The following is a 22582-nucleotide window of genomic DNA, read 5'->3' as shown; positions in this document are numbered from 1 at the left end:
TTACAGTCTGTAACGGAATCAATACGACGATCCAGCAAAAGCCTCGTGCACCCTAAGAACACGGAGCGACCCAAGGAATACCGCCTTCTGCATTTTTCCCGCAAGTGTTTTAGCTTATTGTTGACACGTAAGGATGCTTTTTAGGCCATTAGCGAGTGAAAGCTTGGCACCTCCAAGAGCGTCGATGATAAGGACGATTAATTTAACAGAATATTGCGGGTGCAATCGTTGCAACTCCCTTATAAGGCCTCGATACCTGTCTTCCTTTTCATTCACCTTTGCCATGATGTTTTTGTTAGATGGTGCCGAAAATTCGATAACGAACATAGTTCGCTTCTTGAAGTCCAGAATAACCATGTCAGGCTTCGAGTGAGCAACAGAAACAATTGTCGAGAATATAAAGTTCCAGTATATGTGGCACTTCCCATTCTCGACAATTGACTCGATTTTCCTTGGAGCATTTAGAGGAGCTATATTAAGGTTAATGCCGTAAGAGTGACAGAGAACGTAATAAAGCACTCTTAGTGCCGCATTGTGCCTTTGAACGTAGGTCGTTCCCGCGTGAGTTGGAACATAGATAGTATGTGAGCTAAATGCTCGAGGTGTGCATGGCACGACCTGCAGGTATCATCAGAAATGTCTTGGCTCAAAATGAAACCCTCCGTACCAGACTTCAATCCAGGCGATTTAAGGAAAGCAGACGTTAGCTCACAAGACATTGACTGATCCTTCACATTACTGTGGAAGATACCGTGCATCCTCTTATCGAGGAGCTGTTCACGAAAGTTTTTCTCTTGTGCTTTCTTAATCCGGGCTTTCAGGTGTGAGTACTCCAGATAGATAAGATTTGATGCATTTTGCTCAACCCTAATACTGAAGTTAAGTCCCAGTGTTTCAGCAGCCTCCTCCGCTGCTTTGTACAGAAACGCTCCTTTGCCCACTTTTACGTGATTCCTGACCATTTTAAAAAGAGGGTCTTTTCCATTTGCGACTCTATGTGCTGTACCCAGAATAATCCTGTTGTTAAGACATTCAAGACTCAATATTCCGCAACCACCGGGACGGCAAGCATGTTCGTTGCAGATACTTTCTTCCTCGCCGAAAGTTCGGAAGTGAAAATCTGCCGGATGAGATGTTTGTATCTGCTTCGGAGAGTATCCTTTATAGATGTCACATCCTGAGTGCGGCTCTGTGGCACATCCAGGTATGTATAAGTCTCTCCAGCGCAAAGGTGTCGTATAGCGCTTCTATCAACGAGGTCAGGATCTTCAGGGATGCCATTAAGTTTTCCTCGCTTCAAATAAACCTTGGCGCATTTGTCTAACCCAAATTCCATTCCAATTTCCTTAGTATATCGTTCGACAATCCCTAGAGTTAGATGTAGTTGCTCTTTGTTTTTAGCATAGATCTTAAGATCGTCCATGTAAAATACATGAGTGACTTTGTACTTTCGATCTGCAGGTTTGCCGCAGTAGGCTCACGGTGTCGCCCTGAAAGACACCTCTCAGAAAGGTGACCTTGTTAGTTGTTACACGATTTTATCCAGATGAGACAGTAAATCTGGTTTTCCAAAGCTGCATCAATCTCTCTATGCATCTAACTATTTGCGGATGAACCTTTAAGATTTCCAAAAGAAAGATGATAAGTCTATGGGAGGTCAAATCGAAAGCTTCGCGATAATCAATCCAGGCCATCGATAGGTCACGCTGGTAGGATGCTGCATCTTTGCAGACGCATCTATCGATGAGCAGGTTCTCCCGACATCCCGGTACGCCTTTCTTGGGGCCTCGTTGTTCATGCATTTCTTTCCACACAGGTTCAATTGCCCGAATAATCCTATCATTTAGGATATCTGTGAATATCTTACAAAGTGTGTTCAGACAAGTGATTGGCCTGTAATTCTTCGGGTCAGCCACGAAGCTCGTCATCCATTTCAGCCAGATCTTTAGGCTTGAAAAATACCTTGGTGTTGATGTTTTTACGTGACATAAAGCATCGCTCTTCCTCTATGCTCCCCTAGCTCTAGATTGGTCGGCATTGGTGGCCGACCCATTGTCGGGAGCCCTGCGCGTTCTGTTGTTTTGAACCGCACTTACTACAACTATGTTTGGTGTTGTCATTGTTGTTCCAAGGAGAAGCGAGGGAAAGGGGTTCGTCAGGTGCCATTCAGCTTTCGACACGGTTATTACACATCCGCTTGGATATTAATTCCTGCGGGACCACCCCTGGACAATTGTCCGCGACTGCCTATTTATTTTTGTAACCATATTCAGCAGAAACCCTTGGTACAGGGACCCTCTATCCGCAACCCGACAATCATAAGGTAAAGCTGAACAGTAGTGTATCAAATGCGGACTCGATTGGACAAATCCTTCAAAAGTTAGCGCGGCTACAAGCGGAAGTTGGGTTCTTGGAAATCGATCTATTTTCGTCCCGCTCCGGAACATTTTAAAGCTATGTTATTAGTAGGGGTTTGTAACTGTATTCTTGAGTTTCTCGAAGGTTCATATTCAGAAATGCGACTAATATCGTTTTTAAATCCACCTTCAGCGATTAAACAAGGTTTATATGATTTTACGCATGTATGACAAACTGGAGCAATTTCCCCTGAGTACGTCCATTTTAAACATATATTCCCATTAAATACAAGCTTATTATAGCCATTTCGATTAGCTAGAAAACGTTCCGGAGCGGAGCTAAATTCAAGCGATTTTTAAAATTGTCTTTTAATACAAATGTGTATGAAGTCATTTGAATAAATGGCAGTTGATATTTAATGTACATTTTATATTAAATTTAATATACAGGTCGAAATTAGCAGCGTGCGGTCCGTTTTATATTCTTGTAATTACACAGTTCAATTTGAAATCCAATTTTGTTTTTGGATAACTGGAAGGGGTGGCATTTTTTGCTATTAGGAAAAAAAATACTGCTAAACTTATTTCGATTTTGTGTAAAATAAAATTATCTGAGTGATTATCATAAATGTATATTAAATTTAATATAAATGCTTCTTAATGATTATTTTATATATCTGAGATAATAATTTATTATTGGAAAGAAATAGGCTATAGACGAAAAATCAAGACAACTCAAGGGGAAAATCGCAGAAAATAAAGGCACGAGCAAAGGCCGACTGACAAACTGTATTGCGTTAAGAGATTAGTCGCCTGCTAACGACCCGGCCTTAATTAGGGGCATTCATATTTAGTGAAGTTTGCCCCCCCCCACTGAAAGCCAAGCTTGGCCGCCTATATGCCCACACACTTTGCACCCTAATACTCGCCGTCCCTGAGCGAAGTGATGAGCTAAGTCGCAGAAGTCTGACTTTCTGTGCTTTTTTAGTTCACGACCTGTCATCCAGGTCGCTGGTAAACTTTGAGTACGAGCCCTACGGCTCCTCAGTTATCATAGAAAATAAACCCAAGTAACTATTGTGACCAACGATAGTTATTTATATTTAATGAGTACTCTAAAGGATTTCTGGATGGATAGGAGGTTCGTGCAAGGGTGCCCGCTTAGCTCAACGCCTTTTGCAATTTTCATCGCAGATATGGAAAGTAAGCTAGCGGCCGGAGTGGTAGGAGAAGTTAGGGTAGGTGAAGTCAGGATATGTTCAACTGCATATGCAGATGACATAGTGCTGCCAGCAAAGAGCGAAGAGGCTTTAAAGGAGATGATGAAAAAGTTGAGAAGGTACTTGCACCAAAATAGGTTAGATTTAAATGCGGACAAGTTAAAGGTTATGGTGTTCAGGAAAGAAGGTGGGAGGGATAAGGGAGAGGAGTGGAAGTGGAAGTGAAAAGCGGTAAAGGAGGTGAAAGAGTTTGTGTACATGGGCTTCCTGTTTTGGAGGAATGGTGGAGTGGATGGTCATATAAAAAAGAGGGTAGAAGGGTAAATGTAGCGATAAGGCAGGTGTGAAATCTCGGGTCTTTTAGGTGGACGGAGCGAATAAATGAAGACTTGCTAGAGTGCTACGATGCGAGTGTGTCCCCTGAACTAGGGGGTTACAAGGCACGACTGCATGCTCTGTGGTGCGAGAAACACCCAGAGCTATCGCACTTTTCGCTTCAACGTTTGTGAAACCAGGCCAAAATCCGATAGAGGAAGAGCGATGATTTATAACCCGGATAAACATCAACACCAAGGTTTCTCTCAAGCCTAAAAATCTGGCTGAAATGGATGACGAGCTTCGTGCACATTTTTCCGAAGAATACGACCTCTGGACTATCAATTGTTGTGTGTCTAATACAGAAAGAGATCTTTGGCCGATGCGAACCGTAAAATAAAACCAACGGTTGATCATAAGAGTAAAAGACGAATACATCAACTCGCCATAAAGATAGGCTGAGCAAGACCCGTCCCACATTCAGTGTGTTATTGACTGCATAAAATCTAGGAGCAACTTTACCGTCAAGGTTCGAAAGTTCGCGTGCGAACTCCGAATGCGTTATCCCAAACTTAAAAAGGTTAAGTGTGCGGTGTGCTGACTATCAGGCAGTATATTGTTGAGAGAATATGAATACTATCTGACTCTAAGAGAAGTCTAGGGTGCCGAGAGATACGGGTCAGAGAAAACCAACAGTATCTCTCTGACCCATCTCGTCTCTTCCAAGATCCTCTAGTTACTGTCGCCCACCCGCCCAAACCAGTATTCAGAGTTATGAAGAACTATTCCATTCCGTGAGCAGATGGTATCAAGACCTTCTGTTGGAAGAAGTTTCCTTCAACCCATCAGCATCTGGCCCGATTTTTCACCTCATATTTAAAGTCGAAAGAGCCAATTCCGGAGTAGTTGGTAGAAGGGCGCAAAGTATTTCTGCCGAAAATGGGCAACTTAGCTGACCCCAAAAATTTCAGGCTAATCACTTGTATGTCTTCAAAGATGCAGCATTCTACCTTATTTATATACCTTATTTATATACCTTATTTATATACCTGGGTGTCCCAAAGAGCCAAATTCAGGATGTGACATGTATAAAGGATATTCTACGAAGAAGATACACAAGTTTCGTCAGCTCGAGGAACGGTCGAACGAGGAACAAAGTATCAGCAACGAACACGCTTGCCGTCCCGGTAGTACTCTATTCATTTGGAGTAGTCCCGTGGAAGTAGAACGAGCTCTGATGCCTTGATATCGTGAGCGAAAGTTTATGCACATTAACAAAAGCATGCATCTTAAGTCTTCTGTTTCGCGACTCTACAGCTCACGCCCTCAAGGTGGTGGCAGAATATTGAATCTCGAAAGTCTTTAGAACCGGATTATTCTCTGCATCGATTACTCACTCCTGAAAGCCCGGATTAAGAAAACACAAGAGAAAAACTGTCGTGAACAGATCCTCGATAAGAGGATGAACGGCATCTTCCACATATATGTGGAGGATCTGTTAATGCCGTCATTTTCAACTTAACATACCGTCGCCACATTTTGAGCCAAGACTCGCTGATAGCTGCAGAATTTTCTTATAGCTATCTCTTACAAATGATCATCCATCCACACGTTATAACTAATCCGCTTGCTCCTTTACCCTAACCTTCCTCGCTGTGCCTCGCCTCGCATGCATGCGTCTCTTTTCTCGCTATGCCTCGCATTGCCAGTCTCTGTCTCAGTGGCTAACGCCTAATACTCAACTACTATTTACAATATTTCCAGTTCTTTCACATCTACTTCATCTCCTATTCACAATCCTTCCTTCTCCATTCATCTTCCTCCTTCCTTCTCTTCTTCGCCATGTTACTCAACACCCCCTTCACCCATGATAATGTCCTTTTGTCCCCCCTTTCATGCAACAATATCTCCATGCTTATACCACTCCTTTCCACCTCTTCACATTCCTCCAACCAGTGCTCAACTTTTGCTTCCCCTTTCGCGCACAATTCACACATGCTCTTCTCTCTAGAAAGCCAGAACCTATTATAATTATCCATGCAATCGCATCTCATTCTCGCTATCAATTCCTGACTTCCTTGCTCTCCTTTCTCACACAAATATTTCGCTCTCTCCCTTGGCATAATGTACACATAGTTCTTGTTAAACCTTGGCTCTCTTATTCTCTCCTCTCCTTCTGCCTTCTCTTCGTTCATGCCATTCTTTTGAACCAACTCATATACCTTCCTTCTCACTTCATCCATCTGCAATCCATTCGTTCTATAATACCTTTCCCTTTCCACCTTCATCTTCCCACCCCTATGTATGTTCTCCTTCTCCCCTCAACACTCCCTAAACAGCTTAATTCCCCCCTCTTCCAAAAATTTCTCCTCATATTTACACGCTCGACTCCCTCCTGACCCAGTCTTTTATATGACCATCCACTCCCCCATTCCTTCAAAACAGGAAGCCAAGGTACACAAACTTTTTCACCTCCTGCACCGCTTGCCGCGGGCACCTTTGCCTCAACCTCCTATCGATTCAGAATCCCTCATAGATTCACTCCCCTCCTCTCGCCCTATATTTCCTCTCCTCGTATACCTCCCTTACCCTCTCGATCAGGCCCCTGTTCACTCCCCTCTCTTGCATTGCCTCCCACCACCTTTCCCTATCCACCGAAGGGAAGTCGCCCTTTAGATATACAAAAATAAATGGCAAATATTGTCAATGTACTTCCTTATCTGCTTCTCTATCTCCTCGTCATTCAGCTCCTCTCCATCTACCTCCCTCGTTATTTTAATCCCTTGATCTCTCTTTCGTGTATCTGACCCCTGAAATGAATCCTCAAAAAATTTCCTCTAATCGTCGCTCCCTATCTTCTCACTTATCCCTACCCTACATTTCCTAAACCTATTAATTACCTGTCACACGTCCCCTTCTGTCTTAACACTTCTCAACTCCTCTTCCAGCTCTTTTTTCTGTTCCTGCTCTTTCATCCTACACATTTCCCTAAACTCCTTCCTCATTTCCACGTCCTCCTATCTTTTCACGGTTCCTTCCTTCCACTTCCTGTACTCCTTTTTCACCTTTCTCTTTATCATTTTGCATTCCGTACCCCACAATGGCATCACCATTCATTTCTTCTCTTTCCTAAATACCTTCTTTTGCCCACAACCTTTCACTTTCTCTTTTAGATCCTCCCATTTATCGTCCACAGACTCCCCCTCAAAGCTTACGTTGTCCAACTGCTCCTGATACTTCTCCATCGCCTCTCTCGCCCATGACACCCTCTCCCCTAAAGACATTATCCCTCCTATGTTTACAGCCCTCATTTGCACGGCCTCCTGCTCCCCCTCTCCATGCACTTCTTCCTCTAATCGAGCCCTAACCCCTGTTATAATTCCCCCATTAGCTGTTCCTTTCCTCTTTAGTTTGATGGCCTCCTGTAGCGTCCACCTGTACCCCCTTGGCAACTTTCATTCTACTCTATCCCATTCCTTTCTCTCTACCCACGTCTCTAACAGTCGAATCGCATCAAATTCCTGAATATAACTCCAGAAATCCTCATCTTTCTTCTTTACCCCTGCTATGTTCCAGTACAACACCTTTAACACTCCTCCACCCTGCTTCACCCCCACCCCCCTACTTTCCACGAAACAAGTTCCCGTGCACTTCCTTAAAAACCTTCTTCTACTCGCCCAATCGCCACATTTTCTCGCCTATTTTTATTTTCCGATAACCTACCTTCACCGCTCTCCCTTCACTTCTCTCCTTCAGAGCCCTGTCATTTAGCATTCTTTGAACATCCCTCACACTTTTTGTCAAATCTTGATCGATGAAAACCCTCTTTTCCTTTATCCTTTTTTTGTTACGCATTACCCCGAATTTTCCTTCCCAGCTCTCTAATTCTACCACCGCCACATCATTGACCTCTCTCCCTCCATCGTAACTTACATTACCTTGCCTTTAACCCACCCTATGCTCTGTAGCAGCGCTTCCATCTTACCTTCTCCCAAATACCTTGCTCCTCGCCCTCCCCCTTGTCAACTAGTTCCATTCCCGACCTGTCCTCAGCATTTTCCAGCCTTTTTCCGCCCTTTCCTTCAGCACCTTATATCTTCCTCCGTCTCCTTTATTTTATCCTCTTTTTCCTTCCTTACTGCCGCCGACTTTCTCTGCAATCCTTCCAATTTCCCCCTCATCTTTTACTCCTTTTCCCCATCTCTTATCTCTTACCCTCAGTTCTCTCACATACTTTCCGTCTGCTCCATAGCACCCCTTACTTCCTCCCACAACCCTCTGATCTCTCCTATCAGCACCTCGAGAGCCTCTTTCTCCTAGCCCGTGAAGGCCGTGGAGGGCATATATCGGGCAATGGCTATTGGTATAGTAGCAGGGGACGAAAATAGAGAATATGTATACGTATGTGAGTAAGATAGGGTTATCGGTGATAGAATATATGGGATGATCTGAAGGACAAAGTGAAAGGGTGTGTGCAAAAGAAGATATTTAGAAAGAAGAAAAAAAGAAAGGTGAAGCCGTAGTGGGATAGGGAATGTAAAATGATGAAGAGAAATGTGAAAAGGGAGTACAGGAAGTGGAAGGAAGGAACTGCGAAAAAGGAGCAGTACGTAGAAACGGGGAAGCAGTTTAGAATCATGTGAAAGAAGAAAGAACAGAAAGAGGAAAAATAGATGGAAGAGGATTTGAGATTCATTTCAGGGATCAGATACACGGAAGATATATAAGGGAATTAGAAGAGCGAGGGAGGTAGACGGAGAGAAGCTGAAATACGAGGAAATAGAGAAGCAGATGAAGAAGTTAGAAAGGTCTAAGGCAACAGGGCTGGACGAGGTAGGAAACGAAGCGTGGCTGTTTAACACACAAGATGTAAGGGAGAGGCTGAAGGGGGTAGTGAAAAAAGTATGGAAGGTGGAGGGATTCCAAAGAGGATGTAGGGAGGTATAAAAAAGGCAGGTAGGGAGAGGCAGGAAACATACAGAGGAATTATTCTAATGAATACAGCGTACAAAATATACGCTATGGTGTTAGCAGATAGGCTGCGGAAGGACATTGAGGGGAAAGGAGTATTGTCGGAAACGCAGATAGGCTTTAAGGAGGGAAGGAGTACGATCGACAATATTTACGTCTTGCAGTACGTGGTAAATAGAGAACTAGCCAAAAAGGGTGCTAAAGTGTACGCGTTTTTTGTAGATCTAAAAGGCGCGTTCCCTTCGGTGGATAGGGTGAGGTTATGGTAGGTAATGGAAGAAAAGTGATGAATGTCTTATTTCACGAAGTGTAAGTGTGGAGTTGGAAGATAAGTGAGGAGATAAATAGGGTACATGGGAGGCAGTTAAAGTGCACACTTGGGATGGAAAGGAAATACGCCGAACTATATTGTCAGGAGAGAGACAGGAAGAATGAGTTTAGGGATTATAACGGGAAGTCGAGCGTGTAACTATGAGGAAAAATGTTTGGAAGAGGGGGAAAGTATGCTGGTTATGAAGTGTTGGTGGGAGAAGAAAAATAGACTTAGGAGTGTGAAGATGGAGGTGGAAAGGAAAGTTTATTTTAGAACGAATGGATTGCAGATGGATGAAATGAGAAGGATGCACGAGGAAAAAAGGTATATGAGATGGTTAAAAAGAATGGCATGGAGAGAGAAAAGGCAAAACGAGCGGAGATAATAAGAGCGTCAATGTTTAACGGGAACTATGTGTGGTTTATGCGAAGAGAGAGAGAGCACTGGTTGGAGGAATATAGAGGTGGAAAGGGCACGAGCATGGGTGAAGGGGGTGTTGGGTAAGATGGAGAAGAAGAGAAGGAAGGAGGAAGAGGAATGGAGAAGGAAAGATTGTAAATAGGAGAAGAAGTAGGTGTGAGAAAACTGTACGTATTATAAATATTAGATAAGTATTAGGTGTTAGCCGCAGAGGCTGAGGCTGGCAATGCGAGGCAAGGCGAGAAAATAGCGACATGTGTGCGAGTCGAGGCGAAACGAGGAAGGCTAGGCTATAAAATCGAGAGGCTTTGAGATAAGGTGTGGATGAATGTTAGTTTTTAAGGTGCAGTTGTAAGAAAATTCTGTAAAAGATGGAAGTGTAAGCTTATTTGAAATGATTAAATGTTCATACCAGTTGTTTGCAACAAATAATAGTTGTGATGCCCATGAGGATATTAAGCGTGATTTAAAATAATTATTTGTGATAAAAAAGGTGTTTTTCCTTACGATAAATTTAAAAAAACGTTTTTATAAATTGAAAAACATGCAAGAGTTCATATTGTATTTATTATTTGAGAGAAAGGGATGACAAAGTTTAGAAAAATGGATTATTTCTTAATTTTTGTTATAAATTTGACAAAATGTTGAACAAATTATGGCAGAGCCACATGGTTATGGTCTGCTCCAAACATTTAGGTTCGGCAATACAAAAATTCGTAAATTTCATAATGTATTTAAATTTCTAAAAAGTTTCAATAATTCCGTGGTATATTACACTGAAGTTTTCAGAATCGTATCTTTTATTGACGGAACCCTCACTTTTTATAATATTAAAAATATTAATAATGTGACGTTTTGTTTGACCAATATAGATCATATGACGACAATATTTACAACAAATTCCATAAATGAGGTTAGTTTGTTAGAATTTTGGTATTTGATCTTTAATGGGTGGTAAAATAATATCACTTCGGAGTAGTCAATAGGTTTTTTGTTATTGTGTGTATTAACATGTATATTTTGAAATTTTTCTAATTGTTCAAGTCTTTTATTTATATTATTCATATTACAATTACGAGGATGATCACAGTTGATAAAAATTTCTCAAACAATACAAATGTTTTTTTTTCATAGAACCGAGTTTCTGAAAGTTTTGTTGCCTTATCAACCAGTGAGAAATAAATTCCTCTTCTGTGTTTTACATGATGTTCGAAAGGCAGTTTAAAGTTTTTTCAGATTCTTTTTCAAAAACTATTTGTCGATCTAAAAAGTTTATTTTTTTATCAATGATTTTTTCTAATATAAATTTTAAAGTTCAACCTTTATTATTACATTGTTCTAAAAATTTTTTCAGTTAAATTTTCGGTAAACATATTCACGTATAGTCCACCTAACGATAATAAAATAAAACTATAAAGATCGGATTTTAAATAATTTTCTCTTCCATATCCTACATGTCAATTCTGCCAACATTGAAGACATAGGCGATCCCATGGGCGTTTAAAATTTCTGCTTATAAATTTTATAGTTGAATGAGAAGTTGGCGTTACTATTGCAAAATCTGAAAAACGCACCCCCTGGAAAATCGAGAAGGTATGGGAATCCCTGATACAGCCCCGTCGATCTCTGAACCAGGAATTCTGAATTCTGGAAATGTTTTCCAGAGCACGGACTTACCCCAAAAAACTCCCCGTTCATGAATTCAAACTGCTATAAACATAGCCACATTCAATTCCCGGTGGGAAACGCACCCCTTACACAAAATCAAGGCCCTGTGGAAAACCCACCCTTTGGACAAAACCAATGCCCTGTGTGAAATATCCAGCTCCTGTAGAGAAGCTACCTCTTGAAGAAAACTAAGGCTCTATGGGCAATCACTCTCGCCTCCCCTCCAGAAAATATTTCGCTCCCCCCATCAGACGAAGGCGATTCTGAATCAGAGGTTGGCTATTCGCGATTTGGCCGATGAAAATCCACAATAGGTACCCCCGTTATCCAGGTTTTCAAAGAAATCGGGCCCTTCTACCTAGATCGCCACAAGAGTCGCCCGCACTATCGACCATCGACCATCCGATTTCTCCAAACCGTCGAGGGCGGCCACGAAGAAAGCCCCAGAGCATCCAAGATCATCCGAACTACGACCTCCGTCGAATGGGCCCTCAGAAGGGGTCCAAGGTTGCTTGCACAACATAGGTCAACTATGTAAACACGATACCTGATTCTCCGCTACAAGGAAGATTCTACGATCTCATACCTCAATGTTAGATCCATTGTCCAATATGTATAATTCTAAGCCTTCATTTTCTTACCGGTATAGATGTATTTTTCGTTTGAGCATTTAAGTGTAACTTACGTATTTTACCCTATTTTTCATATTGATGTAAGAATGCCTCAGCCGATTAAAGGTCCTGCGGATTGATATCCGCTAAATTATATACATGGTTATAACTAATATGTATATAATAATTATAAAAATATAATAAAAATACATAATATGTTCAGGGCATCAAGTGACTCAAAGTACCTCTGATTTTTATGGTATTTTTGTGGACTTGTATTAATTAGTAAAAGTACTGAATTATTAATGTAAAATATTCAATGAAATATGCAATTATTTGTCTGATTATTCATACAGAATGCAGGAAATTGTACTAAAAGATAAAAAATTTCAGATCTAAAGTTAGTTCGAGGTTATACCCTTCATAGTTAATTTATACATTTTATAATACTTGGAGAATACAAAAAAGTGGTAACGGATGGGACATTTGACATTGCAAAGCCTCATCCCTAATGAGGGCGCTTAAGAGATTCTAAATTGGCATTGTAAATTCTACAGAAGAAAAGCGAAACAATTTTAAATTACTTCAAAGCTTTTGTAGTTAAAGTGGTTTAAAAATGTTTAGGAACTTGAATGACAGGTATATTCTTAATTATTATAGTTCTGTCAGATTTTACTTACAGGATTCAAGGAACATCGTATGTATTAAATTAAATACACTATTCCTAATAAGTTAATCTATTTTCAAAGGGATTGAAACCTATATAAGAGTACAGCTTAAGTTTCCGAATGCCATAACCCGGTTAGTGAGCTGATAAAAACTATCTAGTTTCTTCTTGCACTCAGTAAAGTTATCAAATTATTATTATTCGTCGTTCTGATCTTATTTTATCCATATTTTGGTAAGTTATAAACACATTTATCATACTGAGATTTACATCAGTGTAAACACATTATCATATAATTTTATGACAAACCGGAGAAACCTTTTGCTGCAATATTTGCTAAAAATCAGACTAGATTTGACTGATTTTAGTTTGAAATGGAGGCACATAGCGGAACTTTTGTAATGTTTACTAGTTCGAATAGCAACTAGTAACTACATGCCAAAATATAAAATTCATTGGAATAAAATTTAAAAATTTTACATTTATTTCAAAAAAGGTTTAAAGTATTGACAAAGCTCTGTAGTAAACCAGCAAGCAATGTTTTATTATAGTCACTTACTAATTTCGGTAGAAGAAAATTCTAAATTTCTTGCATTAATATCTACAGAAGCTTGCAATATTTGCAAAGAACTACAGTAACGTCGAGAGAGACCGGCGCACTGATTTAGTAAGCGACTTAGTAAAAATTGGTGCAGTCAGATTAGCAGACGACAAAAAATAAACCCAACATGCGCCGCGTTGCACTGAAGGTTACGACACACGTATCTTACACGAGCATACGACGTAAATTCAGACTTATTTATTATGGGATGTTGAACTCCTTCGCACTATAATATTTATTTAAATTGCAATTGTACAGTACACATGATTATATATAGTTTATACATTATTATATACATGCAGGAATATTATATTACAAGCTGAAACAGAAAAATGTGATTAAAATAAAGCTGGTGGGAAATAAACATGGGTCTGTAACGCGGCAGCACGGCGATATTCCATTCTGCTAAACTAGATAATGAGATCCAGAAATTTATCGGCCTTATGAGGTAAATGCTAGCACTCAAATGAATTTCTATTAAATTATTTATTAATTGTTCACAGTGATGGCTTGTCTAAAATGCTAAGCACTATATCTTAACGTAATCAAATATCCTAATATTGAGGTTTAAAAACAATTTTTTGCTCTCTGTGGAAAATTTGTTTTTCAATTGTAACTTTTCGAATTATCCTAATTTATTGTAATAAGGATCTTTGCATCAAACCAAATTGAGTGATAGATAAATTTAAGGAATTTCAGTAGAGCGTTGGTCGGATGACATCGTTTACACTCGGCTGCACTCGGTCCAAGGCTAGGCTCGCTTACTAAGTCACTTATTAATATTCGAGAGCGATCTTCCGAATTTGTCTTACTGCATAATACAAAAAATAGAAAGAGTCATAGTATAATTCATATTACTACAGACAATAGCAATTCCTCTTACAAATTTAGTCTTTTATGTTATTTTAGGTACTTATTAATTCTACTCTTCACTAAAAAAGAGATGCCTACAGCTGTCCTTAAACTTATGGCAAGGCGCTTAAGAAAGCTACTCGTAAACCACTTACTCATCGATGCTGCACATTCTTGTGTGAAAGATTCCCCCGGAAATTATAAGAGTTTATTGTCCATTATTTTCTTTGATTAGAAAAAAGAGAATTGCATGTTTAACCATTGTAAAAATTGTATGATGTAAGACAAATTTTTCCTGAAAATTTCGATACAGAAGTTAGTGTCAATCTAGAAAAATGGGAAAATATAGATGGATTTTTGCAAATGATAGAAAAAAAGTTTCAGTTAGACCATATATTATCAGAAATTAATGAAGAACTTGCAGCTTTTAAAAAGCATTCCTGTATTAAAAATATGCAGTCGGAATATTTTGAAAATTGTAAAAATCGAACGGATGAATGTGAAGCTGTTATCCAGGTTACATCTGTATCTATCGTAAGTGACAATTTAGATCATTCCAAATATGCATTTTGGACATTTTTGAAAGTTATCGGGGCATTTTTAGAAAAGAATTTCAACTTGTTAAACGTGTGATTATATTTTCTGACAATAATGCTAGTCAATTTAGAAGTAGATTTACTGTTTCTAATATTCGCTTCTTAGACATTGATCTTGACTTGATTTTTGTCGAATGGAATACATTCGCTCCATACCATGGAAAAGGTGCCGTAGATGATATTGGCAAGGGGTTTAAAAAGCTTGGAATGGACGAAAATTTTAGCTGAAATTTTACGCATCAATTCCGCCTTGTTCAACCTTGTTGCGAAAAAATGTTGTAAAAACCTACCGTTTTTTATGTACCGACTGAAGATATCTTAGAGAATCAAAAATTTCTTAATGCGAGGTGGAATAATGTTTTAAAAGTGTAAGTGACACTCAAAGAATCCACGAATGTCTTAGGCTTAAGCGTATTCCACAATTTCAAAAAATTATACAAGTATCGTATTGTTCTTGGGCAAACTTCGAAGTATACGCTGCATGAACTCACAATTTTCCTTTGCGAACCCGAAGTAGATTTTAAGCACCTTACAACACATATACGTCTCAAATACTACGATATCTACTCCAAAAGCGATTTTGAAGATTAAATAAAAAAGTAGTGTGATATTACTATTAATTTTATAGATATAGATGTTGACAGGAATGTACTTAGAATAAAAGTTTTAACCCCGATTTTTTGTACTAAAATGTATTTTATCATTGATTTAAAACTTTGGTAACTTATTTAAATCCTACTCCTTTCAATTATTAGTTCGCATTGAAGATATATTATCTGGAAAGCCTGCAAAGTAACCTCCTGATCATACATATCCCATCCTTTGCCTAAAAGAAGAATTTTATCGAAAATTCTAGTTCACATATTTTCAAACTTGACATATATAAAAGAAAAACTTCAATACAAATCCATTACAAAAAAAAAAATTGGCGTCATAACTATTCTCAATTCACAGAGTTCTGATTGAAAGTAAAAGTAAGTCTGGAAGTAAGTTCCGCACGAGTCCCATCCGTAACCCTCTTTTTCGTTTTATAGCATGAAAATTATTCACTTTAATTGCATTTTAGAATCTGCGAAATTCCACGTACATGCATCTTTGTACAGATAGCCTAGCTTAAAAAAGATATAGCTGTATTAAATAAGGATTTTTCAAGTTTTTATGCGTGTAATTGTCCCATCCGTTACTTTGGAATTGCCAAAGTGCAGTTTAGCTGTTCGTCCGATGCTTGTAGATTTTTGCGTGGTGAAAGTAAAACAATCGCTCAAAATACGCTCCTATCGACGTCGACGAAACGATCCTTGCTAATTAAACCCCAATCGCCTGCGTCGTGGGTGCTGTGCCGCCACTGAAGCGAAGACCATAAAAGTACGTTCCGCGAGACTAAGAAGACAGATCTCTACGGGCTTCAGCCAGAGTACTGCGTATACGTTACCTAAAAAACCAGAAGCTCAAAATCCGTCTGAATTTCGACCGATAGCCTGTCTTCCCACAAATTATAAATGTCTTACAGCTACCATTGCAGATAAGGTATATTCTTATTGTGACGAGAATGGCATCCTTCCAGAAGAACAAAAAGCATGTCTGATTTTGGCGTCTGGCCTCAGTGCGAAGATCATAATAAAGGCCATTAACACGTATGCCATTCCTCTCCTAACATACTCCTTTATTTTGGTTATCTGGTCCATGAATGACCTCGTGAGGCTTAACAGAATCATCCGCGTGAATATGTCTGAGCACCGAATGCACCAAGAAAGACAGATGAGAAGAGTAGAGTTTTTCCGCGCAAGCTTGGAGGCAAAGGGATCTTGGATGTTCATCGATTGTGTGGCTCTCAGGTTATGCGATTGTGCGTATATTTCCAAAACAGGACTAACTTCTCAATGTAAGACATCTGTAGAGTTGACCTGTATACCCCCTTAAAACTTGCAGCAGTTGACTTCCTGAAGATCAGACATCGCAAATCTGAACGGTCAGCTGCTCAGTGCCGAGGTGAACAGCTGCATAAGCAGCCATTCCAAACATTAGATCTTCCTTGCGTGGATATTGATGCTTCAAACATTTGGTTAAGGTGGGGAGAACTCTTTCTAGACACGGAAAGATTTGTCATTGACATCCAGGACAAGGTAATTAGGGCGAGGAATTACCAAAAACATCCTCAATATGGTGACAGTTATTGACAGATGCCGCCGTTGTGAAAATCCCATGAGAACATCATTGATGGCTGTACCGTGCTTGCCCCGCAAGAATACAAGCGCAGAAATAAAGATGCTGCCGGGGTCGTTCACGAAAAAATTGCCCTTAATCCTGGTCCGGAGTTCTCCTGGCGTGAACAATGATAGCGGATAAAATCGCCTCTAATGGCCATGCCGCATACATGGCAGATGACTTCTAATTTTTTACTTTTAATTTTTGATTTTTATGTGAATGCGTATGTCCATGTGCATGTTTAAACTTTTCTTTGTGTTTCGTCCTTTCACGTAAATAAAAAAATATTTTGAATCGTGGGTCTCAATCGTTGGCATTGGAACTAACGTTTGTAACAAAGATGAATCCCTATAAACGGGCTCTTACAGAATGAATGTTGGAAATCTATATACGGGCTCTTCAGGATAAATGCTGGATCCCCATGAGGCTCTCCAGTGTGATTGTTTGATACCTATAGAGGAGCTCTCCGGTGTGTATACTCACGAATCATGACGAATGTGCGAACAGAACATAGAGTTAGGGACAAGGGCTGACACCAACTAATCTACTAATCACAATGTGTAGTTATTTGCAGAAAGGAACTCTCGTACATACTTAAAAATTTTTATTTAATTGGTAAAAAGTATTTAAAAAATTAATAACATTTATAGAAAATAAATTTGTTTGCAAAAAACCGATAAAGTTCAGAAAAGGAGGAAATTATATTTATAAACATTTTGATTAAAAAACTAAATAAATAAAAAAGTGCCAGCAGCAAGAAACGAACATGCAAATTTCCGCCTATGAAGTCGAAGTGGTACTGTCTGACTTACCGGCAAGTTTGAGGCTGTGTTCCTAAGCTCAGGTAATGAGCTATTATTTAAGACATTATGAACAGAAAAAACAATAATTTACAATTGGCTTTCTTCCCTTTTTAGGGATCCTTATGGCACTGTAGGGCAAAAAAAACATCGGACTTTATTTTTAATAGGTTTCAAATTATGTTAATTCGAAAAAATAAAAACCTACTTTTTCGATTTTCAAAAGCAAATCACTATCTTTCAAAAAGCAACGTGTATCTTTGAACTTACCACTTTTTATAGAAAAGTGTTTTGCAGCTAAGCAGGTCTGAGATTGTAAAAAAATTAGGTGTACTGGCCCCAAGCAGACAATTGGGTGGGAGTGTGAGGGGGTAAAAATATTTATAAAAACTACTGCCTATAAATGCTCTTTCGTTTTTTTTTAATAAATCGCTCCACATTGAATCTACGTTGATGATATGAGAAGACGAAAATAATTTTATGAAATTTGGCGTAAATCTTATTCCTATTAGACCCATGAAAAATGCTGATATGCAAAATGAAAGCGATCTTAGTTCTGCATTAAATATAAAAATTGTCCTCGCCCTAATAATAGACCACGAGCTCTCACCTTGTACAGTTAACTCTTTCTGTATTGAGTAATCTGAGCATGCAGTAAAATCGAAGACAGCCATATTTCAACATTTTTGTACGAATTAAGTTAATATAATTCACCAAAAATGTATAATCCAAGTACAATAAAGGGTAGTTTATTACTACTTACAATGGTGTGGGGGCCTGGTAGCCCCAAGCGCTGTTTAATCTCTCGAAAGCGAATTAGCAAAATGTTAGAGTATGAAAGAATATGAGAGAGGAACGGAAAAGGGGATATTAAAAGCCATAGAGCTTCGCCAACTCTGCCATGTGACAGTCTCTCCAGCCGAATTTACTTTATAATTACTTACTTGGAACACTTTATAATCACTTACTTGGAACAAAAATGTTAAACCAAGGCCGCAGTTCCAGTTGTTCTATTAAGAAAGATTCAATATTCTAATGGCAAAACTCTTGACCTATTAGGGTTAGAGTACTTTTTTCACGCAAAAGTAAGCCCACATTCATATTTTCTAAAGGCATTCCGATATAAAACTCATGGAAAACGAACTATTTTTTAAAAAGACCAGTTTTGTCTTTTCAGTCAAATATAAAAGAAAATTAATTATGATTGAAACAATACAGACAAAAATGATAAACTTTGAGAGTTCGTAACTCGTGACCTATTATAGATAGGACATTGTTTTTTTTATAATAACTTTCAATTGATCCAGCTAAATGGTTCGAACAGTTCATAAGGATCTCTAAACGAAGCGTTCCCATTAAAAAGTTTGCGTTCCCAATGAAAAGCGTTCGCATTGAGAAGTCGGCTTGCAGGTTCGATTCCCGCCTCGCACTCTGGAAAAGCCTCGGCGGCCCATGCGTTGAACACCGGTACCTCTAGAGAAAAAGGTTTTCTCTAAGTACTTAAAGCTGTTGCTCTTGGTGGTTCGGAACCCACCTTAAACTGTAGGTCCCCCTTCCACCACCAAGTAAGTGTGTGGGGGGTGTGTAAAGTAATAAAGAACGTGTAAGAAAAATGTGAACCCTTAGGGGACACATTAGAAGCTTCCATTCCATGAAGAAAGAAGTTTTGTTTAAAATCTTTATTACGGATACATGTCAGATTTCTTATTGAATTCATTGTGATATCTTTCAAAGTGAATTATTTCAAAAATCTTTAATTCTTTCGAATTTATATCGACTTGTACGAATTCGTTCGAAGTCCTTCGATTTCACTTTAATTCATCAGAATTTTCTGGAACTCGCTTGAATTCCGATGATTTGTCTTCAATTTGCGTAAATTTTACTGAGTGCTTTGTAATTATTTATGAATTTCTTAACTTCTGTCGAATTCCTTAAAAGTCATTACCGTTCTCTTGAATTTCCTGAAATTCTCCTGAATTTAGGGTTTTTATCCCTCACAAAGCGAAGAAACTGACCGCAACTCGAAAAATAAAGAATATTGATAAGATTTAGCTCAGTGAACGATTTAAAATCAAAACCATTATAGCTAACGCAAAAGTGAAGTAGTCTTTGGATTCGCCATTAAAAAGGCATGGAAATGACGTTTCGGTTATTATTTAAAAATTTTCTATGTCATGTTATAGTGAAATTTCTACTTATTGAACAAAAATTTTGATTAAATACAAACTAAAAAACAACACGCAGCTAACAAAAATAAAGCTTAGTTTTGTATTTAGCGTCAAAAACTACTACGGAAACGACAAAGTCCTATTTAAAATGTACGTAGGTCACATTTTGTTAACCAGAGAAACACCCAAAAATATTCAACAGTTTTTGCGATTATTGAGTCTTACCTTGATTATAGGAGTTTTTAATCAAACAACTTATTCTCTACAAGTTATATATGCAAATCATGTACTTTACCTGCTCAGAACTTTCGAGTGAAGTACCTGGTTTCGAAATACACTTTCGAAAGCATTTATTTGCCATTTTCTGTAAATAAGCAGAGAAAAATGTTTGTTTCATTCATGTAATAGCTGAATTTGTATTATGTGTCTGCTACCACGTTTAAACGAGCCTTTAAGGGTATGTGACAAATATCCGATTTCTACTTTATTGGCATTTTTTGTGGATCATGCCAAAATCAGATGAGATTAGATACCAAACTTAAAATTTGGAACACTAAACACAAGTGATTAAGAATGTTTATGTGCTAATAAATTGTTACAATCACAAAAAAATTTTTTTTACAATTTTTTCTTTTTTGTAGTAGTGAACATTCATAATACATAAACGTTCTTTAACTCCTTTTCAAAATTTTCCTAAACTTGCAGTTTCATATCTCATCTTTTGTGAAATTGGTATGTTCCACAAAAAAATGTTTGTAAAGTAGGAATTGCATAAGTGGCACATCCCCTAAAGTAAAAATACGAGACAAATGATTAACTTTGAAAAAAGAGTCGGCTTTCGAGAACCAAACCAATTCAGGGCAATTCTTTTAAAATATTAAAAATTTTATAGTTTCTGATATCTTCATTTTTATGAAAATATTGATTTTACCGCAGAATCTCAGCAACGAAAGTTGGAGAAATCGATTAAATAGACCTCTTTTATATAAACTAGAGTAAGAATGTGCGCACTCCAAGCGCAACATGCTTTTTTTCCTTTCATAATTTTAGTGCATGTTTTTTTCTTTTCCTTTATGGATAGTTATAAACGGAACTTCAGAAATTAAAAATATAGGTTCTTTATTAGTTACTCAAAGTGATCAATCCTTATCAATCTTTTCCAATTTATTATCAAATTTTTCCAAAGTGCGTTAACTAAAAATTAAATCGAAATGAACCTGCAAATAATTCGAAACACACACTTAAATTCGTCAGTACGATTCGAATGAATACGTGACTCAACTGCAGAAACGTTACAATCCGTGAGCCTAATCCCAAAGAATACGAGGTTTTTCGTAATACAATTTTCAATTTTTCCAAATTTCTTGCCTCCTCTTGCAGTTCGAAAGGAATCAATACGAATCATTCCCAACCAAAAGCGACAGAACCTTTTTTCTAGAGAAGGGATATTGGGATATTAAATGGTACAATTTGGAAATAGTATAATATTATATTATGTAAAAGTGGAATATAAATAATAAATATAGGGGTAAAATTCATATTGCCAAATATTTTAAAGATTGCGTAGAGATTTCAATGATTACCCAAAGATTTCTCAGACTTGACAAACATTTTACATATATTCAAAAGATTTCTAAGATTTCACAGACTTCTATTACTTCACAAATATTTCAAATATATCTCAAAGATTGAATAAATATTTCAATGCTGTCCTAATGATTTTACCAAGCTTCCAGGATTTGGGATATATTTAAAAGACTTAAAAAGGACTTCAATAATTTTTCAAAGTTTTCAGAAATATTTCAATAATTTCATAAATATTACCAGATATTTAAAAAATATTTCAAATATGTCGCAGATTTTAACAGAATGAACCAAGATTTTTATGATTTCTGAAAGATTTCAAAAAGATTTAACTAATTTCACAAATATTTCGAATATGAGCAAAGATATATACAAAAATTCCAATAATTTCACACATATTACCAAATGTCAGAATTTCTTAAAATATGAACTAATTTCAGAAACATTTCCATTATTTGACCAAGATTTCGGATATGTTACAAAAGATAGAAATTTCAATGACTTCCCAAAGATTAAAAAAAGATTTAAATAATTTCACAAATATTACAAAATATTTCAAACATTTCACAAGGATTTCTAAAGATTTTGCAAATATTTGAAAAAAGGTTGCAATGATGCCTCATATTTACATTCACGGTCGAATAAAGGATTGATTTGATTCTTATAAAATCTAATTAATAGATTTCGGATATATTTAAAAGATTTCAGAAAGCCTTGTATTATTTCACAAAGATTCTTTATTGATTTCAAAGATTGCAGAAAGCAAGAAAGAATTGAAAGATTTCCAGTTGCGAAAATCTGATGAATTTAATCGTTCACTTTCAGAAGGGGGCAAATCAATACTTTTCCCCTCTTTAGTCAATTTCTAGAGGGCATTGCCACCTGTGATTCCTAGGGCTCCGCCGCATGTGTTCCGAACCAACCGTTCAATTTTTCCTTCCAATTCTTCCGAGTCCGTACACCAATACGTTCAATCACATTTGAAATGCGCCGCGAATCCTGAAGAACGTAACCTTTTTTCAGAATTTGGTTATACGTATATTTTGCGCAAGTTTTGTGAGTCTCGAAGCCTTTGTCCAATCAGGGCAAGACCTCAAGTGCGGGAGATTTGGAAACCGAATTAAAATCGCCTATATAGTACTTTTTTGCATTGCACTAATGCAAGGCGGGTTGCATTGTATACTAAAGTTTATATAATTATATTCCCTATGACCACATAGTAAACGTCCTTACT

General features: G+C 37.9%; 1 protein-coding gene across 2 annotated transcripts in view; it reads right to left on the bottom strand.

Moving 5' to 3' along the window:
• The window catches only part of LOC117179111 (mitochondrial import inner membrane translocase subunit Tim13-B), a 45791-nt gene that overhangs the window by 3503 nt on the left and 19706 nt on the right, over window positions 1–22582 (bottom strand). For both annotated transcript variants that reach the window (XM_033370782.1, XM_033370783.1), the window contains exon 2: window positions 20060–20128. In XM_033370782.1, coding sequence (XP_033226673.1) covers window positions 20060–20128 — 69 coding nt within the window. The remainder of the gene's footprint in view (window positions 1–20059; window positions 20129–22582) is intronic.

The sequence above is a fragment of the Belonocnema kinseyi genome, chromosome 8 (assembly GCF_010883055.1).
Source record: "Belonocnema kinseyi isolate 2016_QV_RU_SX_M_011 chromosome 8, B_treatae_v1, whole genome shotgun sequence".
Taxonomy (NCBI): Eukaryota; Metazoa; Arthropoda; class Insecta; order Hymenoptera; family Cynipidae; genus Belonocnema; species Belonocnema kinseyi.
Note: the sequence above shows the minus strand (reverse complement) of the source record. Positions and strands in the feature narration are given on the sequence as shown.